Source organism: Heterodontus francisci, chromosome 1 (genome assembly GCF_036365525.1).
Source record: "Heterodontus francisci isolate sHetFra1 chromosome 1, sHetFra1.hap1, whole genome shotgun sequence".
NCBI lineage: Eukaryota > Metazoa > Chordata > Chondrichthyes > Heterodontiformes > Heterodontidae > Heterodontus > Heterodontus francisci.
The window spans coordinates 244,148,982-244,173,926 of NC_090371.1; the positions used below are offsets into that span (position 1 = coordinate 244,148,982).

Below are 24,945 nucleotides of genomic sequence, written 5' to 3' on the forward strand. Positions count from 1 at the left end.
TTTTCTTCTGTGGATTGGGGAAGCAAGGACTGGGTCCCTTGTTCCAACACTGTCTGCCAGCATGCAAATGTCTTTCCAGTCAGGGGCTTGGCAATTCCTTGTGATGGGCCTTCCTTTCTTCCCAACCACAATTTTAAGTTTTAATGTTCATGTGGCAAAATAATGTGTGCCTCAGTCTTGGCAGGTGGGGGCCTGCATGACACAGTGTTTAAGGAACAGAGCTCTGGTTTCTCGCTTGCTGGAGCTATGAGGGACACTCGCCTCTGTTGAACACAAGTATACTGCTGGATGTTAACCCAGTGTTCAGGGACTAGAATTCTCATCTCTGCTAGCTGGAAATGTCTAGAGTGGCGCTCAAACCTATAACCCGGCAGAAGCAAGAATGCTACCACTGAGCCAAGGCTTCTCTCAAAATATATATCAAACATAGTTACAAATAATCACATTTGATATTATAGCAAAAATGTGTTTTATCCTGCTTAGCGAGCTCTTTTTTTTAAAAAACAAAAGCAAAATTATTAAAGATGGCCACACAACTAGATACAGTCCCAAGTAAAAGCTTAAGGGCACCAGTACAATCATAGAATGATTACAGCACAGAATGAGGTCATTAGGACTGTTGTGTCCATGCCGGCTCTCTGCAAGAGCTACTCAGTCCCACTCCCCTGCCCTTTCCCTGTGGCCCTGCAAATTTTTTCTCTTCGAATAATGATCCAATTCTCTTTTGAAAGTCACTATTAAATCTGCCTCCACCACACTCTCAGGCAGTGCATTTGAGATCCTAAGCACTCACTGTGTAAAAATTTTCCTCATGTCGCCATTGTTTCTTTTACCAGTCACCTTACATTTGGTGTCCCCTGGTTCTCAGCCCTTCCACCAATGGGAACAGTTTCTCTCTATCTACTCTGTCCAGACCCCTCTTGATTTTGAACACCTCTATCAAGTCTCCTCTCAGCTTTCTCTTTAAGGAGAACAACCCCAGCTTCTCTTATCTATCCATGTGGCTGAAGTCCCTCATCCTTGGAACCATTCTCCTAATTTAGATCTGGTAATTTGTAATGAAGTAGGATTAATAAGAGATATCATAGTTAAGGATCCTCTAGGAGATAGCTATCACAACATGGTAGAATTTCAAATTCAGTTTGAGGTCTCAAACCTGTGTCCTCAACAAGTGCAATTATGGAGGTATGAAGAAAGAGTTATCTAAAGTGGGCTGGGAAAATAGACTAAGGGGAAGGTCAGTGGATGAGCAGTGGCAGACATTTAAGCAGATATTTCATAAGGCTCAGCAAAGATTTATCCCGGTCAAAAAGGACTCGATGAGAAGGATGAACCACCCGTGGTTAACAAAGGCGTTCAAGGACAGTATCCAATCAAAAACTAAGGCATAAAAAGCGACAAAAACTATTGGTAGGCCAGAGGATTGGGAATTTTTTAGGAACCAGCAGCGGATGACTAAAAAGCTAATAAAGAGGGAGAAAATTGAGTATGAAAGTAAATTGGCAAGAAATGTAAAAGAACAGCAAGAGCTTCTATGGGTAAATAATAAGAGAATAGCTAAAGTGAGTGTTGGAACCCTTGGAGGATGGTACTGGAGAATTGATAATGGGGAACAGGGAAATGGCAGATAATTTAAACCAAGATTTTGCATCGGCCTTCACGGTGGAAGACTCTCTAAACATCCCACAGATATCAGATAAGCAAGGAGCTAATGGGAGGAAAGATCTTGTCACAGTCTCTATCATGAGGGACAAAGTATTTGACAAACTAATGGGACTAAAGGCAGACAAGTCGCCAGAACCTGATGGCTTGCATCCAAGAGTTTTACAGGCTGCAGAGATAGTGGAGGCATTGTTTGAAATATTCCAGAACAGTGGCGCAGTGGTTAGCACCGCAGCCTCACAGCTCCAGCGACCCGGGTTCAATTCTGGGTACTGCCTGTGTGGAGTTTGCAAGTTCTCCCTGTGTCTGCGTGGGTTTCCACTGGATGCTCCGGTTTCCTCCCACATGCCAAAGACTTGCAGGTTGATAGGTTAATTGGCCATTATAAATTGCCCCTAGTATAGGTAGGTGGTAGGGAGATATAGGGACAGGTGGGGATGTGGTAGGAATATGGGATTAGTGTAGGATTAGTATAAATGGGTGGTTGATGGTCGGCACAGACTCGGTGGGCCGAAGGGCCTGTTTCAGTGCTGTATCTCTAAACTAAAAGAACTCACTGGATTCCGGTGGATTCGAAAACTGCTAATGTGACGCTCCTGTTGAAGAAGGGAGAGAGACAAAAAGCAGGAAACTATAGGCCAGTCAGCCTAATATCGGTTGTTAAAAGGAAGTGGCTGCAGAGATAGTGGAGGCATTGGTCGAAATATTCCAGAACTCACTGGATTCCGGGAGGGTCCAAGCAGATTGGAAAGCCGCTAATGTGACGTCCCTATTCAAGAAAGGAGGGAGACAAAAAGCAGGAAACTATAGGCCGGTGGGAAAATGCTAGAGTCCATTATTAAGGAAGAAATAGCAGGACATTTAGAAAAACTTAATGCAATCAAACAGAGTCAACATGGTTTTGTGAAAGGGAAATAGTGTTTGACAAATTTGCTAGAGTTCTTTGAGGATATAACAAGCAGAGTTGATAAAGGGGAACTGGTAGATGTAGTGTATTTGGATTTCCAGAAGGTGCCACATAAAAGATTATTGCACAAGATAGGAGCTCACGGTATTGGGGGTAATGCATTAGCATGGATTGAGGATTGGTTAACTCACAGAAGACAGGGAGTCGGGATTATTGGGTCTTTTTCAGGTTGGAAAGACGAAACTAGTGGAGTGCCACAAGGATCAGTCCTAGGGCCTCAATTATTTACTATCTATATTAATGACTTGGAGGAGGGGGTAGAATGTAATATATCCAAATTTGCTGACGATATAAAAATAGGTGGGAGGGCGTGTTGTGATGAGGACATAAGGAATCTGCAAGGGGATATAGATAGGTTGAGTGAGTGGGCAAAAACTTGGCAGATGGAGTTTAATGTAGTAAAGTGTGAGGTCATGCACTTTTGTAGGAAGGATCAAAAGGCAGACTATTATTTAATTGGAGAGAGACTCCAAAAAAGTGCAGCATAGAGGGATCTGGGTGTTCTTGTGCACGAAACACAAAAAGTTAGCATGCAGGTGCAGCAAGTAATTAAGGTGACAAATGGAATTTTGGCCTTTATTGCTAGGGGGTTGGAGTTTAAAAATAGGGAGGTCTTGTTACAACTGAACAGGGTGCTGTGAGGCCGCACCTCGGAGAACTGTGTACATTTTTGGTTCCCGTATTTAAGAAAGGATATACTGGCATTGGTGGCAGTTCAAAAGAGATTCACCAGACTGATTCCTGGGGTGAATGGGTTGATTTATCAAGAACAACTAAACAGGTTAGGCCTTTATTCATTAGAGGTTAGAAGAATGAGGGGTGATCTTATTGAAATGTACAAGATTCTGAGGGGGCTTGACAGGATAGAGTAGAATTAGAATTAGAACATTACAGCGCAGTACAGGCCCTTCGGCCCTCGATGTTGCGCCGACCTGTGAAACCATCTGACCTACACTATTCCATTTTCATCCATATGTCTATCCAATGACCACTTAAATGCCCTTAAAGTTGGCGAATCTACTACTGCTGCAGGCAGGGCGTTCCACGCCCTTACTACTCTGAGTAAAGAAACTACCTCTCACATCTGTCCTATATCTATCACCCCTCAACTTGAAGCTATGTCCCCTCGTGTTTGCCATCACCATCCGAGGAAAAAGACGCTCACTATCCACCCTATCTAACCCTCTGATTATCTTATATGTCTCTATTAAGTCACCTCTCCTCCTCCTTCTCTCCAACGAAAACAACCTCAAGTCCCTCAGCCTTTCCTCGTAAGACCTTCCCTCCATACCAGGCAACATCCTAGTAAATCTCCTCTGCACCCTTTCCATAGCTTCCACATCCTTCCTATAATGCGGTGACCAGAACTGCACGCAATACTCCAGGTGCGGTCTCACCAGAGTTTTGTACAGCTGCAGCATGACCTCGTGGCTCCGAAACTCGATCCCCCTACTAATAAAAGCTGTTGAGAAGATGTTTCCACTCTTGGGGGAATCTCGAACTAGGGGACATAGTTACAGAATAAGGTGACACTCATTTAAAACTGCGATGCGAAGGAATTTCTTCTCTGAGTGTAGTAAATGTCTGGAATTCTCTACCCCAAAGAGTTGTGGAGGCTAGATCACTGAAAGTATTTAAAGAGGAGGTAGATAGATTTTTGAAATATCGGGGAGTTGAGGGCTAGGAGGAGCTGGCACGAAAGAGTTGAGGTCTGGGGCAGATCAGCCATGATCTTATTGAATGGCGGGGCAGGTTTGAGGGGCCGAATGGCCTACCCCTGCTCCTTTTCTTATGTTTTTATGTTCTAAATCTTTTCTGCACCCTTTCTAAAGCATTCACATTCTTCCTGAAGTGTAGTATCCAGAATTGGGAGGACCAACAAGGCAAGGGAATATACAATGGATGGTAGGACCCGAGGAAGTACAGAATGTCAGAGGGATCTTGGTGTACTTGTCCATAGATCACTGAAGACAGCAGCACAGATAGATAAGGTGGTTAGGAAGGCATATGGGATACTTGCCTTTATCAGCCGAGGCAGAGAATATAAGAGCATGGAGGTTGTGATGAAACTGTATAAAACACTAGTTAGGCCACAGCTGGAGTACTGTGTACAATTCTGGGCACCACACTATAGGAAGGATGTGATTGCACTGGAGAGGGTGCAGAGGAGATTCACCAGGATGTTGCCTGGGCTGGATCATTTCAGCTATGAAGAGAGACTGAAAAGGCTAGGGTTGTTTTCCTTAGGACAGAGAAGGCTGAGGGGGGACATGATTGAGGTGTACAAAGTTATGAGTGGCTTTGATAGGTTAGATAGGAAGAAACTTTTTCCCTTGGAGGAGGGGTCAATAACCAGGGGGCATAGATTTAAGGTAAGGGGCAGGAGGTTTAGAGGGGATTTGAGGAAAAACCTTTTCACCCAGAGGGTGGTTGGAATCTGGAACGCACTGCCTGAAGAGGTGGTAACGGCAGGAACCCTCACAACATTCAAGAAGTATTTAGATGAGCACTTGAAACGCCATACAAGGCTACGGGTCAAGTGCTGGAAAATGGGATTAGAATAGTTAGGTGCTTGATGGCCGGCACGGATACGATGGGCCGAAGAGCCTGTTGCTGTGTTGTATAACTCTATCACTCTAACACTCTAGTTGAGGCTGAAGCATGGTTTAATAAAGGTTCATCATAGCCTCCTTGTTCTTGTACTCTTTGGGAGGAGTTTTGTGCTGGCGGCAGGGGTCTCGATGTTGGGAGAAACTGACGCGAGATCCCAGTGTCGGCTCTTGTACGGAAGGCCCGCTGAATTTAGTGCCAATTAGACACTTAACTGGACAGCGGCAGGCCTGCTGTAAGATTTAGGACCCCCACCGCTGGAAGTCCCGGCCTTGCAGAACTGCCGGCCAATCAGTGGCTGGCAGCTGCAACGCCACCACAGAGATGGTGGCTGCTGCTGTAGCTGCAGCCAACAAACACCAGGGAGCAGTGCTGGAACAAGGCTCAAGATAGGTAAGGGCGGGAGGGGTCTTGGGGTGGGGGGTGGTGTTGGGGAGGTGGGGGAGTCAGCAGCAAGGGCAAGGGGTGGCCCGCTGAGGGCCACCCCCACCCTTCCCGATGCCGGGTCCTTCGCTGAGGCACTAAGTGCCTTTGAAAGAGGGACCCTCCCCCTGCCAATCGCAGCCGGGAAGCAGTCTGCATGGTTTCTCAGTTTGCCCACCGCATGGGTAGTTGCGGCTGCGGTGGGAAGAGACTGTTAATTAGGGATTAATAACCCAGTTAAGGGCCTCAATTGGTGGCGGGGCGGGAAGGTCAGTCACAGGCATTCCCGCCCCAGACTACTTTTAAGCAAAGGCGGGCTGGTGGCGTGGTCACTCTTCCCCCCCCCCCCCCCCTCCCCACAACCATCACCATTCCACCCAATTTTATGCTCTTCATGCCTCAGAATCTGCCATGTGGGAGAGCACAGAATTCTACCCTCTGTCTCTGTTTATAAAGCCCAGGATCCCGTATGTCTTGTGACCAAAACCACATCTGCCAAATTAGACGTATTGATTTTGTCGTATGGAACATTATTTTTGAACTGTTACTGGACCTGAAAGAATGTGTTTAAAAAGACCACAACAGTGGCTAAAAGCATGGCTGCACATTTGCATTCTAAAAGACAGTTGCCTGGAGAAGACGATGGGAGTGCTTCCTGATTCAATTAGCCAGATGGATTTTGATCAACAGACATTAAATGTCATTGAGCCAGCATTCCACCCACCTTCCCCTCCTCCACTGAGAGTGTCTGCTAAGTTTGAAGAAATCCACAAACCTCGCCGGAGAGGTTGTTCCAAATAAGGAGCTAGTCACATGACTAGCCTGCTGGCAACCTGGGGGTTTTCTGAATTCTGCCACACAGAAAGGAACAGACTGCAATTTGAAGACAACAGTGAAGGAAGGTCTCTCTTTCCAGGGACCCACGGAAGTAATTTAAACCTCAAGACAGAAGACCAACGAAACAAGTATGAAAGTGTGCACTGGGCCCCAACGAGAGTTACAAGACTTAACTTCAATCAAAGACTTTACAGCCAACTCAAAACCAGTAACTGAACTCCAGCTTCTACTTCAGACTTTTCCCCTTTCTCGATTTGCATGGTCGCATCGTGTATTTCTAGTAGTTTTAACTGAAGTAGAGTTTTAAGGTTAATAATCATACATCTTTCTTGTTTAAATCTTAGAAAACCTGTCTGGTTTATTTCTTTACCATTACAATTAGAGAGCAGTGAGCAAGGACTCACTGAGAGGGAAGCTGAAACATGGTGTTTTAAAAATTAAATCCTGTTGCGGCCATACCAGGAAAAGGCTGAGAGGGAACCCCTAGACCCCTTTCTCACCTGGTCGTAACAGTCTTTTTAACCATTTTCTCAACCTGCCCTGCCACATTCAACAATTTTATTTTTCAATTTTATTGGCTTGTTATATGATGGAAATTTTATTTTTCTTAAAAAGATAGTTGCACTTAACGTTAGTTGATTTGCAACTGTTCAACAAATTTAATAATCACTGATTAAAGAATTTTAAAGATTAGGAATAATGAAAGGCTGTTGCCCTGATTTAATGAAGCCTCTAAAAGCTTATCCCCAAAATAAAATACTGAGCATCAGCTAACATTTACACATCCTAAATATATGGACTATGAATGACTGATCTGATCAATATTTACATTTTTTGTGTTAACCAACTAAATTCTCTTTTGAAGGTACATCAACTGGATTTGGAAGTCCTCTTGGAAGAAGCCGACATAGCAGTAGTCAATCTGATCTTTCTTACTCCAGTACTGCTGCATCAGGCTTGAGTTTTACAGCCTGTATGTCAGATTTTTCTCTCTATGTTTTTCATCCATATGGAACTGGCAAACAGAAAACAACAGTAACTGGCCTCACTCCTGGATCAAGTGCTCCTGGTAAAAGGATTCAATATAGTTTCAGCTGCTTATGTGTAACAGTGTTATACTGCTTTTATAAGATCTGTTGTGTAATAATATTTCTACCATACTCAGTAAAGGTTCTGAATTTTATAACTAGATGTTATAAAATTTGTTTCTAGTTCTTGATGAGTTTCCATTATAGTTAATACTTGCCCAATCTTCTATATGTTTAGGCTGTTTAAAAAAAAAATACAAAGTGGTATGGTCAGTTGATATTTATGATGATATAATTACATATAGTCGTATAGTAAATGCCTGTTTTCCAATGTAATCATTTGTCAAACACATAACAAACAACTACAGAAACTGAAGCTAATACATACTGGATAGCTGAGGAACCCAACATAAAGAATATAGAATTGGAAATTTTTATTACGTCTTATTATAATAGGCACTGGAGTGAGTTAATACATAACTGAAGACCATGATGTAGTACTGCTTGAATTCTCATTTGTGGTTCTTCACATAGTGAGTTCCAGATTGCAGCCAAGTCATTGTGGCAAGGTGGTAAAGGAGGAAAGAGAATTTTGTGAGGGTGTGTAAGTCAACTCTAATGCACTTTCAGCACTGAGGAGACAGGTTATCAGCCCACTTGGGAAGACCTAAAGTAGCAAGATGGAATAGCTTAAAAATTGGACAGAGAAGTAAATGATCTATTGATTAATTTCTCATGCTACAGGTGCTGTTGATGAAGAAGCCAGTTCCGTCACCGGCCGTAAGGATTCCCTGAGTATTAACCTTGAATTTGTGAAAGTCAGCTTGTCCAGAATGAGGAGATCTGGAGGGGGTTCATTGTTTGACAACCAAACACCAATCAAAATGAACAACAAGATGGAAACCACTTTAATTAATATCTCCGGTACAACAAACAATTTTTGCTGATTTTTGCTTCAGTTTAATAGAATTATTTTCAGTAGTCTTTTATGAATTTATATTTTATGGAGAACAGAGATGTTCAAGCTAATAAGGCAAGGGGTGGAATTCATTGGATTTAATATAAGTAAAAAAACAAACTGTAATGGAAACTCTAATCTGACTTGAGATAGACGAATCTCCAGGACCTGATGGTTTCCACTCCAGAATATTAAAAGAAATAGGTGAGAAAATTGCAGGTCAATAGTCATAATTTTCAAAAGCTTTCTGTGGGATCTCGGTCATTTGAAATTTTCAAGACTGTGATTAACAGATTGTTGTTGGGTAAGTGTATCAAGAAACACGGAACATAGACAATGACATAGACGATGAAGTTGAGGTACAGATCATCAATTTTCCAGTTGAACAGAAGGACAAGCTCAAGCGGCTGAGTGGGCTATACTATATTTCATGAATCTACAGGACCCAATAATTCTGGAGGAGGAAAATCCCATGACATGTTGGATGTCACATGTGGAATGAATTAGATTACTCCACTAATCTCCATTGCATATTCTGACCATACAAGAGGTTTGAGGATAATTATATTAAAAGTCAAGAATCCAATGAGAATTATTAAAAATGTGTTTCAATCCCCTCACTCTATAAAGTGAAGTGACCTTGGTTCTCTCCACATACAAGTTAATATTGTGAAAATTCCTGTTTTGTAAACACTAAATTGACATATTGCGGCCAGTTTTACAGCCCCCCACCCCCGGACGTCAAGGGTTGTGGCGGGGGTGAGGGGCCGGAAAATGCCTCCAGGAGAGGCCTGCCACGGACCTCGATGCCGGGAAGGCCCAACCCAATATTACCGCCGGCGGCGAGGCTGCATGGCGCACCACCACCCCACCCCCACTGCCACTTGATGACGTGAGCCCAATTTAAATATGTAAATTAATTTAAATGAACGAATAAATTACCTTCTGGCTCCCGCCGTCTGTCCCGTTGCGATATTGGCGCTGGTGGCCAGCACTCCTGCGTCTTCGGATCCCTGTCCGAGGATCCGAGGCAGAACATTGGTGGGTAGGGGGAAGCGGGTAAGTTTCTCTGTGTGGGGGGCAGGGGTGCGGGAAGTGGGGTCACAGTCATCTCATTGGTGTAGGGGATGGTGGGAAGCGGTGAAGTGTAAAGTTGGTGCACTTTGTGGGGTGAAGGTCCGGTGCACAAGGTAAGTGTTTTGGGGGTGGGGGGGGTGGGAGAGGGAAGGTATTTAAATCTGTGGTTATTTGGGGCTTGGGAAAGGAGCAAGATCACTTTGTTTAATTTTTTCAGATCACTCTGTCTTTAAATATTTAAATTAAAATGTAGGGTTCAAAGCTCTTTAAAAATGGAGTCAGCACCTGTGCAAAGGTGGCTAACGCCATTGCCAGGGACGGACCACCTACCCACTCTACGTCATCAGGGTGGGCCGTCCGTCCTGAGTATTTAAATGAGCCGCTGCACTTAATATCAGGGCGGCTCTGCGACGTTTGGCCCACGAGGGTGGACCCCCATTGTTTTTGTCTGCTGCCAATTGCAGCGGCGGAATTATAAATTCCAGCCCATTGTTTGTTTTTTCCACAACTGAGTCTTTGAGCGAGTTTTAAAAAGTTTATTTCCTACAAGAAAAATAGAAAACATTTCAACATCAGTGGTGGGTAAGGTTTTAGAAATAATAATAAGGAAAAATATCAACAAGGACTTGGAGAGGTTTGAGATAATTAAGGAGAGCCAGCATGGATTTGTAAGAGGCTGATCTTGCTTGACTAATTAAAGTTTTTGGTGAGGTAACAGAGAAGGTTAATGAAGGGAATGCAATGAATGTTGTCCATATGGATTTTAAGAAAACATTTGACAAGTACCACATAAAAGTCTGGTTAACAAACGTGAGGCTCATGGAAAAGGAGGGCCAGTGTCAGCTTGGTTAAAGAAAAAAGGCTTAATGACAGAAAACAGCAAGTCATGGTAAATGCTTGTTTACCAGACTGGAGGATGGCAGACAGTGGTGTTCCCCAAGGGTCAGTGCTAGGACTGTTGCTTTTTTTGATACATATTAATGACTTGGATATTGGAATACAAGGTAAAATTTCAAAATTTGCCGATGATACCAAACTTGGAAGTGTGGCAAACAATGAAGATGATACCAATCAACTCCAACAGGACATAGATAGGCTAGCAGAATGGGCAGTCACTGAATACTAATGATATCAAGGGATATGGGTTTAGCGCAGGAAAGTGGCGTTGAGGTAGATGATCAGCCATGATCTAATTGAATGGCGCAGCAGGCTCGACAGGCTGAATGGCCTATTCCTGCTCCTATGTTCCTACAAGTGGCAGGTGCACTTTAATACAGAGATGTGTGAGATGATGCATTTTGGCTGAAGTGATGGGGAGATGCCATATAGACTTAATGGCACAGTTCTAAAAAAGTGTGCAAAGCTTTCAAAATAGAGGTATTGCATACAAAAGCAGGGAAGTTATGCCAAACCTTTATAAAGCTCTAGTTTGACCACAACTAGAGTATTGCATCTAGTTCTGGTCACCACATTTTAGGAAGGAGATTAGGTTTCTTGATAGGGTTACCAGAATGGTTTTATGGATGAGGGATTTTTGCAACAAGGTTAGGTTGGAGAAGCTGGGGTTGTTCTCCTTGGAACAAAGGAGATTGAAGGGAGATTTGATAGAGGTGTACAAGATTTTGACAGATTTACATAAGGTAGACAAAGAATTAGCTGATGGTACAAGGATTAAGCGACACAGATTTAAGGTTTGGGGAGATGTGAGGAACTTTTTTATGCAGCGAGTGGTAATGATCTGGAACTCGCTGCCGATTAGCATGGTGGAAGCGGAGGCGAGCAATGATTTCAAAAGGAAATTGGATGGACCCTTGAGGGAAATAAGCTTATAGGGCTACGGGGATAGAACAGGGGAATGGGACTGACTGCATTGCTGTACAAAGAGCCATCATGGACACAATAGATCGAATGGCGTCCTTCTGTGCTGTAATGACTCTATGGGGGAATTTTATGCTCTCACCCATGGTGAGGGGGTGGGGGGGAGCTCTCAGCGGGCGGGACCTCCGTTGATGGGGTCCTTAATCCCAGGGAAGATCTGGCGCTGACAATTTAAGTGCCTAATTGGCACGTTATGCGGTGGGCCTTCCCCAGAGGAGGCAATGCGGGACTCTCGCCAAAGCTTCTGCCAGTAGCCAAGACCCCATTGCCCATATAAAATCTTCCCCCCCCCCCCCCCCCACCCCCTACCCCCATGACTCTAAAACTGACTATATTGCCAAATTCATAGTTGGCTGCTTTATGAAATTCTGATCTTAACTCTTACATACGAACATATGACTTAGGAGCAAGAGTAGGCCACTTGGCCCTTCAAGCCTGCTCCGCCATTCAATAAGTTCATGGCTGAACTGATTACTCCACATTTCCACCTACCCCGATAAACTTCCACCTCCTTGTTTATCAAGAACTCTTCTGCACACCAGGCTAAATATATTGGCTTGAGCCTGTAGTATTCAGAGAGGGGCAAAAGTAGTTCTAATTTTAATGCTATCACAACATATAATTGCATTCATAGGAATAGCATCTTGCTATCAAATTTCACAAAAAGGTGGCAATACAGATAAATTAAGCGTACAAAATGGAAGTTACTGCAAGGATATTTATGCATGGTTTTAAGTTTCTTTCTAACTTCATGTTAATTTAGTTTGTAAGCAATATAGAAGTTTAGCATTATATTTTAATACTTCTAAACATGTCAAAGATTAGAGGTAATTGAACGTTCTCCCCAGATTGCAACAGGTTTTGCTTTTTATTTTGAAAACCAATCTATGGCTCAGTAGGCTACAATGAGGATAAAATGATCTTTCTCAAATTAACGTTTTTCCTCTAGCAAGTTTATCTAGCCTTTTGATTTTAGAAAGCATACAATGACTGTTTGGTTTTTGGTCTGCAGCTGTCTGTGACATAGGATCTGCTTCCTTCAAGTATGACATGCGCAGACTTAGTGAGATTCTAGCCTTTCCAAGAGCCTGGTACAGAAGAAGTATTGCTAGGCGGCTCTTCCTCGGTGATCAGACGATCAACTTACCAGGTAAGTTTAGGTAACAATCCATATACAGTGAAAAGTACTTGTAGAAAAGCAAACTGAGCAACTTCACATTGACAACTGCTAAACTGGATCAAATTAATGTTCATTTTTGTATTTATGTACATTTTAATTATAAAGATATTTTTGTCACCTCCACCATTTTATTGGATATTTCATTTGTTCTCTTTTTCTCTCTCCCTTTTTTTTCTGCCACAAAGTTAGCTGCCTATACTTTATTCCTTACTAATATCTGTTCAGAATCACTCTAATTGCCACTCCTTTGTGAACCCACAAGAGGGGGAAGGGGAGGTATGGGAATTGCAGTAGATTTCATCTTACGAGAAGAAATGAGCAACAGAAGTACTTCATGAATGGTGTCAAAACCACTGAGAAATCAAAGAGATGATGGGTTTCATAGACTTGGTGCTCAAAATATTTAATCACTGCAAAGTTGTAAATATGGAATGCTGAATAATATGGCCAAAACATTAGAGAACAAGCCAGAGGAAGTTGTGCTGTAGTGAGATCATACCTTGAATATTGTGTCCAGCTGTCATCACCAAGACCATGGAGGCAACGGAGAGACAGATCACTCATGTCAGAAGACTGAATTATGAGGAAAGGCTAGAATCTTATGCTTTTTAGCCTTGAAAAGTAAGACAATTGAGTGATAACCTTTTGAAAGTATATTTGAGAGGAAGTAGTATGGAAGACATACATTCACAGTACAAAGGAACCAGGACACCCGGTAAAGAAACATGGGTTCAAACTGGTAAAACACGAACTTAGGACTAATATTAGGTAGTTCTTCACACAAAGCAATACCAAAGATTTCCAGACAAGCTCATGTAGGGAGAAATAATGCAATTGTTTCAGAAACAGTTGGATGCTGTGATTAGAAGACTGTAAGGTCATTTTGGGTGAACGAGCTATGATGAACCAATAGCTTTCTTCATTTGTGCCTATCTTGTGGCATGCTTTCCTTCCTTCACCATAGATTGTCTGGTAAAAGCTAAATTCAATTTCAATGAAATAACTGTTACAATTACTATCTACCATAATCCAAAAAATAAGGAAAATTTTGTCTTGAAATTGATGGTTGCCTAGAACAGATTGTGCAATCCAAACCCTGTTAATGAATATTTTAGTGAACTAGGATTTTAAAAATAAATTTAAATGCCTCTTTATTCCTTGTTTATTCTTTGTTCCATGTACAAATGGGATATTTCCATAGTGCCACAAAGAAAAATCAGCTGGTGACAGTCCTTTTCAAATTTGCACCACATGTGCACCTTCTACTCGATCCACTGCAATCCTTCTGATGATGGTGCTCGCATGACCGGTTACAAAGCTTTGCTTTGATTCATTGGTTGTAGAACTGTTTAGCTCTGTTAATAACCAAAAGTCCTATCTGTTTATTATGTAGGTAGCCCTGTGTTGAAGCCTCACTAGGTTGATACCTCTTCTAAAGTCCTGGCTTGACCATTCACAATCCCCATTTGAATCAGCGTTGATCTCACTGCTTACTCGTGAAAGAGAAATGATGCATATGTTGGGTCATGATGTTAGTGGTATATAATTCTGCTGATGGGAAACAGAACCTCTTGGAAGCCCAGTTTTGGACTGCTAAACCTATTTTTGGCTTGTCCCACTTAACGTGGTAGTGATACATGACATGATGAAGGTTGTTCTCATAATGGAGACAAGACTTCATAAGGTCTCTGTGGTGGCCACTACCACCAATGCTAGCATAGCCTGTAACAGATAGGCTGGTGAGATTGTGTTGCTTCCTTCACTATTCCATGCAGGTCCACTCGGGACTTGGCTGGCTCGGCCAGTGATGGGACTAAGAAGCCACTCTTGGACATTGAAGTCCCCCTCCCAAAATGCATTCTGTGCACTGGCTTCCCTCAGTGCTTCATACATGTAGTGTTCAACAAGCAATCTGACAATTTAGACATTGGCAGGGTCAACAGAAATGGTCTTGACGTGGAGCTGGGTGTTGTCAATGTACATGTGGAAACTAATGCTATGTTTTTGAATGATGTCGTTGAGAGGCAGCATGTAGATGAGAAATAGGAGCAGGCCAAGGATAGATCCTTGGGGACACCAGAGGTATTGGGACAAGAATAGAAGTCATTTTAGGTGATTCTCTGACTACAATTGACAGTTAAAAATTGAACCATATCCTTCTCCTTTTTGTCTCGTGTACTTAGCTAGCTTCCCCTTAAATGCATCTATGCTATTCACCTGAGCTACTCCATGTGGTAGCAGGTTCCACATTCTAACCAGTCTCTGGTTAAAGATATTTCTCCTGAATTCTTTGTTGAATTTATTGGACTTATTTGTGACATCTTATATTTATGACTCCCACTGTAGGACTCATAAATATAAGTACCAAACAGAATTTATGTTATGCCTCTGTAAACTTAGGGCTAAATCTTAACTCCAAAAAATGGGTGGATTTGGGTCATGTCAGAGGGTGAAATGCAAAAAGATCTGAAACAGGAACCCAAAGTGTCCCCGACCTGCCCACTTCTGGTTTTAAGGGTGGGCAGGTAACCAATCTGCACATGGGGACCAGTTTGGTCATTTCACTCTGACATAGCTTAAATTTTAGTGTTGTCATTATTTTGGATCTTAATGCTGCTTGTTCTAGTCAAGTAATTAAAGATATCCCCAGAATTAGACCTTAAGTACAGCAGACTGCGGCACAATTTTATAAAATTATTCTATTGTGCCATTAACCTGCTGAATACAGTTGCGTATGTACTTGAAGAAAAATTACCAAGGCCGTGTATGGAAAATTGATTAATTGGATAGCTTCTTCAAAAAGCTGGCATGGCCATGATGGGCCAGTTGGCCTCCTTCTGTGTTGTCAGATTGAATGATTCTGTGATCTTGTTTAGACATAGAGTTATACAGCACAGAAACAGGCCCTTCGGCCCATCGTGTCTGTGCCAGCCACCAAGCACCTAACTATTCTAATCCCATTTTCCAGCACTTGGCCTGTAGCTTTGTATGCTATGGCGTTTCAAGTGCTCATCTAAATACTTCTGTTGTGAGGGTTCCTGCCTCTATCACCTCTTCAGGCAGTGCATTCCAGATTCCAACCACCCTCTGGGTGAATTTTTTTCCTCAAATCCCCTCTAAACCTCCTGCCCCTTACCTTAAATCTATGCCCCCTGATTATTGACCCCTCCGCTAAGGGGAAAATGTTTCTTCCTATCTAACCTATCAATGCCCCTCAACACAGCTGGAGTACTGTGTACAGTTCTGGGCACCACACTACAGGAAGGATGTGATTGCAGTGGAGTGGGTGCAGAGGAGATTCACCAGGATGTTGCCTGGGCTGGAGCATTTCAGCTATGAAGAGAGACTGAAAAGGTTAGGATGCCCTCTCTAAAACATTTTTTAAAATAGGGAAGGCTCTAACTACAAAAGGTAGTTTAGATTAGATTAGAGATACAGCACTGAAACAGGCCCTTCGGCCCACCGAGTCTGTGCCGAACATCAACCACCCATTTATACTAATCCTACACTAATCCCATATTCCTACCAAACATCCCCCCCTGTCCCTATATTTCCCTACCACCTACCTATACTAGTGACAATTTATAATGGCCAATTTACCTATCAACCTGCAAGTCTTTTGGCTTGTGGGAGGAAACCGGAGCACCCGGAGAAAACCCACGCAGACACAGGGAGAACTTGCAAACTCCACACAGGCAGTAACCGGAATCGAACCCGGGTCGCTGGAGCTGTGAGGCTGCGGTGCTAACCACTGCGCCACTGTGCCGTCTTGAACAACTTTTTATTTCAGATTATTTATGCAGCTGTGTGAAGATTTAGCTTATTAAAGTTTATAAATTATTTAGTTTTTTTAACGTTGGATTTTTTAAAAAACCTTTAAACAGCTTCCGGACCTGTGACTCCAGATTCCATTGAAAGTCAGCAGCTTTCTCCTGAATCAACACGCAAGGCTTACTGGCGTACCTGGGAGCAATCAGCACAGTCTTCTAATTACTCTCACCTAGCTCAGACAGCAAATATCTTCAATGATCACACAGCATCTAGCAGTACATCACCAGCTGGCCTGATTCACAGTGTGAAATCCCCTTCAGCAGTCCGATCTAGAACTATTTCGGATTCATCTGCTCCAAGGAGAGGTACAGACACTTAGAAATATTATTGATAGGATAACTAGTGATGTCAAGTGTATCCATATGGCTGTGTCCATATATTACATTATTGTGTTGCAAAACTATGGTTTACTAATATATATAGCAAAATTGCCATATAAGTAAACGAAACATGCAAACAAAATTATTTTGTTGCTTTGAGTGGAAATTATGCAGGAAGTCATATAGTTTTGCTTTGTCTGCAATGCAATAATTTGGAAAGTCCCGGGTATAAATAATCAACATGATTAAATTTCTTGTGTAAAGTGCATTTCATATGAAATCATTGGATGTCACAGAAGTTCACTATCACAATTTCCTCATTGGCTTAACATAGCTGATCTGTGACTGTTATGACCAGGTGAGAAAGGTGTCTAGGGGTCCCTTTCAGCCTTCACCTGGTCTTATGGGAACAAGGTTTTATTTTTAAATCCACTGTGTTTTGCGATCCCCTTTGGTGAATCCTCATTCACCGCTTTCCAATTATAAGGCAAAGAAACAAGCACAAATGGGCTTTCTTAGGTTTAAAGAAGAAAAGTGAAATTTATTAAACTTAAACTCCAATCTGGTTAAAGCCTACAGATACACGACTCACCCACGCTAGCATGCATACGCGATACACACATGCAGATAGGGACAGAGAAGAGCAGAAGAAAAAATAAAGTGGAAAAATTTGAGGCAATCTCTGAGGAGGGTTTTTGTTACTGTGCTTCGAGCTTGCTGTAGAGTCCTTGATTGAAGATATGGTCTTGCGTTTCGTTGGGGCCCAGTATTATTCTTAAACCTCGTTCACTATAAAGAGACTTTTCTCTCTCTTGGGGTTCACATGTCTTCAGCGGGTTTTGGAGTTCCATGAGAAAGAGATTGGAGCAGACAGGAGGAGAGGTGGTCTTTTCCAGTCCAGGAGCAAAGCGCTTTCTGCCAGTTCAAACACTGTCTCTACAATTTAAAACCCCAAGTTGGCCAGCAGGGTGGTCATGTGACTGACTGGTTTGAACAGTTCTGTTCTGTGTATTGTTTGGGAGCAGGGGATAGCTCCTTTGTTCCAACACTGTCTGCTAATATGCAAAAATGTCTTTCCGGCCAGGGGCCTGGCAATTCCTTGTAACAGGCCTTCTCTTCTTCCCAGCATCAATTTTGAAATTTAATGTCCATGTGGTGAAATTAATGTGCCTCATTCTTGGCAGGTGGGGGCCTGCATGACAGTGACGTACAAATTAACAAAGATCTAATTGAAAATTAATGCTTTGAAAAATTGCAATTTTAACCAATTAGATTGGTGAATTTTTTTCTAAAGGAGGTATCCTGACTTTTAGTTGTTTGTTGCGTGCTCCATAACTTTGACATCATGAGCAATTAGCCCTTACCACCATCGAGGCAACGAGATGTACACTAGAAGTAGGAGTATGAATAGGAAGAAGAGCAGGAGAGGCATTGACAACCAATGTCCCGAGCTGACAACAACCACCTCATCTAAACCATCCTCAATACACCAAGAGTCTCATAATCCTTACCACATCCTTACTACCACTATCTGAAATAATTATGAATCATCCTTGTGCAAGCCCTTAGTGCCTGTCTTGTGTGCTTCTTTGCGTATCCTAGTGCACATGAAGTGCTTACTCATTGGCTACAGCTTGGAAGTTGGAAGGCTGCTGAGCTTCTATTGAGGACGCATCAGGTGGACAATCTTACACTTGAGGCCTTGAGATCCTGGCTGCAGGCTGCTGATTCTTGGCATGAACCAGAGCAGCCAAGCCCAGCTGTCTATGTTGTGATGGAATCTGTGGTTGGTAAGCTTTTTTTTTTGCACCCTAACTGAGAGGAAAACCAGAATTGAAACTGAAACTAGAACGGAACCCAAAACTGAAACTGAAGCTGGAATGACAACTTCAGATTTCCAGGGAAACTGACACTGGTTAGAACCAGATAAGAGTCAGGCAGCAGTAGAGCGCCAGCAAGCGTCAGAAAGTGAAGATTGAATCCAGGACTGTTTCTGTTACTTAAAGTAGCCGATTAACCAGACCTGGCCATACAGTGCACAGATTGTCACTGAAGGGCTTGGATAAAGAGAAGACTGATAAATCCATGCCATCAAGACTGTTGTGAGCAGAGATGAGGAGGTTCTAGAGAAGTTCTGGTGAAGAACGCACCCGTGAAGTTCGAATTGAGAGGAAACTGCTGTTGGAAGAAGAACAACAGCTAAAATCCTTGAAGAAAGGAGCAGAAAATCTACGCGAGAAACTTCAGAGTTTTGAAAAATTGTGACTAATTGTTGCCATATATGCTGGGTGGACTTCCCAGTGAAACCGTGAGACCCAGCTCTATTGTATCTGATAGTTAAGATATATTAGGCTGAATTTTACGAGCCCCTCGACGCCATGGATCGTGGCAGGGAGGCCCGCAAAATTCTGCGGGGAGAGGCCCGCTGCATATTACCGGCGGCGGGGGGATATCAGTGTGGCTCCCCTGCCGCTCGGTGGTGGCACCCCAATTAGAATACGTAAAATGATACTTGCCTCTCCGGATTATGCATCCCCCTGCCTCTCGCTCCACACTTCCGCATTTTACGTAGAACGGGCGACCGTTACGTGCTGTCCCGTTGACAAACAGAAAACCAGACGGGACATCAGAAGCAGGTGCTGGACAATGAAGGTAAGTCCAGTTATACAGGGGTCTCAGCTCTGCATTCTGGAAGGGAGGGGATGGGGGATTTCAGTGGTCTCCGGTCTGCATTCTGGGAGGGAGGAGAAGGGGGGGATTACAGGGGTCTCAGCTCTGCATTCTGGAAGGGATGTGGGGGGGTGGGATTACAGGGGTCTCAACTCTGCATTCTGGAAGGGAAGAGGTCTGGGATTACTGGAAGGAAAGCTCTGCAGGCATGAAGGGAGATACTGTGTACCCTCCCTCTGTAAACCGTGTACGCTCTGAGTTTGTTTGTGTGTGTGAAAGAGCACTGGCATTCTAGTCACCCTGTGTGTGGGGAGGGTGCCAGAAAGTTTAGGAGCATTCAGGTTATATGGATGGTGGGGGCAATCGATGCAGCTGGTAGGGTCTTGATGTGGTCATGCTATGTCACTCTGAGCATTAGCCAAGATGGGCAGTGCCATGCCAAGCCACACAGTTGAACCATGAAAGCACCTGATGTACCCGTCAACACCAATCGCAGCCCTGTAAGGAACCTTTGAATAAATTATGGATACAACTTTCTTTATTACAAAGAAATAGGTATGGCTCATCCTACATTGTGTGATCCGCTTCTCCTGAGGATCCGTATGCACCGGAGGCAAAATCAACAGGCCGGTGCAGTCTACGTAGAGGCCCCCGGTGGTGAGCAGCAGCCCCCAAGGGGAGCTCACCATTACAGTCGCCATTCATCTACAGGCCCCACATGACATGCCATCGGATATCAAAGCACCAGTGTCAGAGGCGATTGCGCATGTAGAGAGGGTGGTGACACGTCTCTGTGCCCTGCTCAACGATGACCTGCAGCCCATGGGCTTCGATGGACATTCTATGCCTGCAGTCCTCATAGTGGTAGTGGCAGCGGTTCTTAAGCTTGACGCCTATGCAGCATTTCAGGGGCCCACTGGAGACCTTTGTGAGGTCACACTGTCAGCAGTGCACCGCTGCATCAGGGAGGTCACCAATGTCCTGCACTGGAGGGCTAGTGAGTATGTCTGCTTCAGGATGGATTCTCACAGCCAGGCCCAGAGGGTTCTCGGTTTCAGCACCATTGCCAGAGAACTAAAGGTTTTAATGTTCATAGACTGCACTTACGTGGCCATCAGGCCTCCTGTCAGGCTATGAAAGGAATCCCCTCAATCTAGGTGCAGCTGGTATGTGATCACCAGAGATGCTTCATGCAAACCTGTGTCCGCTTCTCAGGCAGCTGCAATGATACCTGGGCCCGGTGCCAGTCCCAGTTGCCACCGCTGTTCGCTGAACTGGCTCAAATGGAGGAGTGGCTTCTTGGAGATAAGGGCTATCCCTTGCAGACATGGCTCCCGACACCAGTGAGAGACCCCACCACTGCCGCAGAGGAGAGATACAACACCAGCCACTGAGCTACAAGAGCCACCATTGAGCAGGCGTTTGGCATGCTGAAAAAGCACTTCCAATGCCTGGATAGATAGGGTGATGCCTCGTACTACGGGCCGAAAAGGCACAACTCCGCACCCAATAGGGGGCAGGCCTGGCATGATGAGGAGAGATGTCAACTGGATTCCCCCTCGGACTATCAGGACGCTCAGGACCTACAACAGGAAAGGCACATGGGAAGGAAGATGGCACCCAGGCTTTGCACACAGGACTAACAATGAGCAAGGAATGTACGGCAGTGGGTATCAGACAAAGGTTTTCTGCTCCATAGGAACCGACATGAGCTGTGCAAGCCACACATCACCCTCTCTCACCTGCTGTACAGCAGTCCAAATCTGCAGCATCCCTGTGTAAACCATTAGAGGCAGCAGCTGACTGAGCCAATGTCCATGTCACTGCATCCGTGGAGACGCTCATGAGTATTGGTGACATGACAATGATATTGCATACGTTGGCTCTCCTGAAGGGCCAACGGTGCAAAGGTATATGGCATTGACGCTACATGCTGGCACACATCATTCACACAGAGAAAAGGACGCGCATGTTGGTGAGGAACATTTAGTGAAAGACAGATTTACATTGCTGTGACACCCGTGCATTCCCATTTGTGTCAGTGTGTTCTCTGTAAACGCTTGCAGCTACCCCTTCTTGGTGCAACCTCTGTGCTAACAGCCTGACTGGAGGAAGATCTGCTGATCTGATTGCCCTTTGGCTGTGGATGACTTTGGCAGTCATTCACTGTGCGCATGAGGCCTAGAGGGCCCTGGATAGCTTGGGGAGTGCTCGTTCATCCTCTCCTGGCATTGGACCCTTTGATGCTGGATGGCCCCATGGCTACTCACCTCCTCTGCCATCTCCAGCCAGGCTGCCTTGTTCAGACGGGAGGGCCTCTTACCATCACTGGGGAAAAGGACTTGCCCGCCTTGCCCGCACAGCCTGGAGCAGAGTGAGCACGGAGGTTTCGTTGAACTGTGGGCCAGCCTAGAGTACCCCTCTGCCATCCTTGGTTTTTGGTGTGGTCCTTTAAATACAAAGATGACTCCACTGTGTAACTGCTCCAACTTCTGGCTGCAAGGTTTGGCTTGCACATGTTTGAAAACCAGTGCAGGACTAGTGAGGAATCTGTGCTGTTGTCATGGTTTTTCATCTATTACACATTGACAAATGTTCACAAACACTTTGCTTCTGCAGCAGCTGATCATAATTATTGCTGTAATATTTCTAGTTGGCAATGCAGCTGGAATATGAACATATTTTCCTGTTTTTTTTTTACAAAGATCGTTTAATTACAGTTACACATATTTTCACACAACAGTTAGCAGAGAAATGAATACAGATTCCAAATGCATCTTCATCTGTGAAAAGCCGCAGACGATTATGTAGATTATGGATGTAGATATTCTTCAATTATGGTCTTATTTCTTTTGTGTATTGCCTTTTATAGTACAGTTAAGTCTCACGTCCTGGAATATGCAAAATTAAGATTGTTCACTCAGGTGCAGCATGCCTACAAGAAGGAATGTTACACTTGACTGGAAGAAGAGGATCGCAACCTCACAGGACACTAGGACACAGCAGGGTAAGTATGTGGCAGCAAAGCAGAAAGTGCTGGAGAAACTAAGCAGCTGTTGGTCACAGACCTGAAAGTTAACTCCTCTTCTCTCTCCACAGATGCTGCCTGACCTGCTTAGTTTCTCCAGCACTTTCTGCTTTGCAGCCAGTTTGACAGCAGGCCCACTCTTCCACAGTGAGGTAAGTATTGCTTTGGCAGCTGTCAGGAAGCAGGTGCTGGGGCACTTTAAATAGGGCCCCAGCCCCTGCTGCACAGCTGTCAAAAGGTCCCTCACTGCACCGGATGTCCTGCCTCTCCCCACGTAATATGGGGGGGCCGGCACTTTGCCGTGAGGCTAATGAGTGGGTGTGCTATAAAATTCAGCCCATTGTATCTATAGTTAAGATATATATAGACTATGATCTGTCTGTTGCTTCGTGTTTAATTGATGTGGGTTTTGGTTTGAGTGTTAAAGTAAAATTTATAGAAGTTAAATCTTGTCCATTTGATCACAATTTAGGAAACCAAACCAATCGGTGGATTTGATTCTTTTTGTTTGTTGGTGGTCTCCATGGGGATCATAACAATGCAGCACGAACAAGGGCATTGTGGGAATGGGTAGCAGGGAATCAAGCAAGCATGCTATCATCCTGAGAGAGGACTGCAAATGCCTCTCCTGTGGAGAATAGGCCATATCCTGACCCTGCCCTTCAGCACTCCTGTCCCTCTGTGCGAGAATAGATCGCTTAAATGGTGTGTTGCTCTAGAAGCTCCTGTCAACTGTGGCCCCTGAAGCCAAGACGACAGCCGTTTGTTTCCACAGCTGCCATAGCTCAGTCAGGAGGGGCTTCATGACAGGTAGATGTCTCTGCCTCATTGATGGAGCTGACAATTCAGTCTATATTGGACAGCTTGGACCAATCTTACTGGTGTTCCTTCCAACTGTGCCACAGATACCCACCAGTTCTATTCTATTTAACCACCCAATGCTGCTGCCCCTCAATGTCCACAGTTGCAAAGAGACAAACGCAAAACGAGCTTGAGTGGTAAAAACAAAAGCAGGAATAGCATTGGTAGCCCACTAGGTAAAGCCGGACTTGCTTTAATTTTGTAATAGCCTACAACAGAGTAAACAGTTAGATTATCATCTTAACCCATTTGTTTCCCTGTTCCAGTTAAAGAAATCCACTGAACTTATTGCATGTATTCATTATCCTTTTTCCTTCTGGTTGATAGTTATGTAAATATTGTCCTGTTGTTGATAGATTCCATTACCAAAATCACTACACCGTCATTCAATAAGAATGGAAAGACGGCAAACCAACAAGCAGCACCCTGGGAGACATTAGTTGTTTTTGCAATCAACCTGAAGCAGCTAAATGTTCAAATGAATATGAGTAATGTCATGGGAAATACCACGTAAGTTGAAGTTCCTTAGTCACTTACAGAATTTTGCATTATGGCTACAATTGTTGTATCTTTTTTTAAGAGCATGTCTATAACGTAAATATGTCAAGAATAATGAATGTGACGATCAGTTAAAATACTGCATGCGGGTTGAGCAGTAAGAAATGGTATTTGAATTTTAAAATTGCAGACTTGCTCTCTTCAATCTTCTCCTATTATTTATAAGCTATGTATTAAATTGTAATTTACCAAGTGTTCACAGTTTTCAAACAGAGATTTCTTGTGCTTTTATTCATTGTCTGGCATGTTCTTAGTACCGTATACCAAGTATCATATACTATCAGAAGGTGATCATTACAGGATATTGTACTTCTTTGTGACACGTTATTGCTGGCTTACTGTGATCACAAAATAGGTTCAGATGAAGCAGACCCTTAGGTCCATTTGATCTAATAAATCAAGAATATCACACTGCCAGCTTCCATTGCAGTGCAGTTGTTTAAATGAGTCCAGCATACTGATCTCAGATGCATTTCCTGGCAACCTGTTCCAGCTCTTCCCCACCCATTGTGCAAATATTTCCTGACAGCAGCCCTAAACTTGTCCTTCACAGCTTAAACATATGCCTTTATTGTCTTGTTGCTCTGCCATATCTGAAAATATTCTCTCCCCTTACCATCTCCTCCAAGTTTGCTGATGACACAAAACTAGGTGGGAAAGTGAGTTGTGAAGAGGATGCAAAGAGGCTTCAAGGGGATTTAGACAGGCTAAGTGAGTGGGCAAGAACATGGCAGGTGGAATACAGTGTGAAGTTATCCACTTTGGTAGGAAAAACAGAAATGCAAAATATTTCTTAAATGGTGAGAGATTGGGAAGTGCTAATGCCCAAAGGGACCTGGGTATCCTTATTCATAAGTCACTGAAAGCTAACATGCAGGTGCAGCAAGCAATTAGGAAGTTCTGTGCAATGTTATTTTTACATTAAAGGGCCTATATAAATGCAAGTTATTGCAATTTCAGATTTTCTTTATCCCATTAACTATTTTGCATACATATGTCAGATGCCAACTGAGACATCTCTTTTTTTTATATAGACTAATTGAGTTGTCCTTCAAAG

The 24,945-nt window shown here is 43.6% G+C and overlaps 1 protein-coding gene across 14 annotated transcripts in view; it reads left to right on the top strand.

Moving 5' to 3' along the window:
* kiaa1109 (KIAA1109 ortholog) overlaps positions 1-24,945 on the top strand; it is a 637,888-nt gene that overhangs the window by 575,862 nt on the left and 37,081 nt on the right. For all 14 annotated transcript variants that reach the window (XM_068042417.1, XM_068042485.1, XM_068042453.1 and 11 more), the window contains 5 exons: positions 7,365-7,568; positions 8,272-8,451; positions 12,453-12,590; positions 16,505-16,756; positions 23,687-23,840. In XM_068042417.1, the coding sequence (XP_067898518.1) occupies positions 7,365-7,568; positions 8,272-8,451; positions 12,453-12,590; positions 16,505-16,756; positions 23,687-23,840 (928 nt within the window). The remainder of the gene's footprint in view (positions 1-7,364; positions 7,569-8,271; positions 8,452-12,452; positions 12,591-16,504; positions 16,757-23,686; positions 23,841-24,945) is intronic.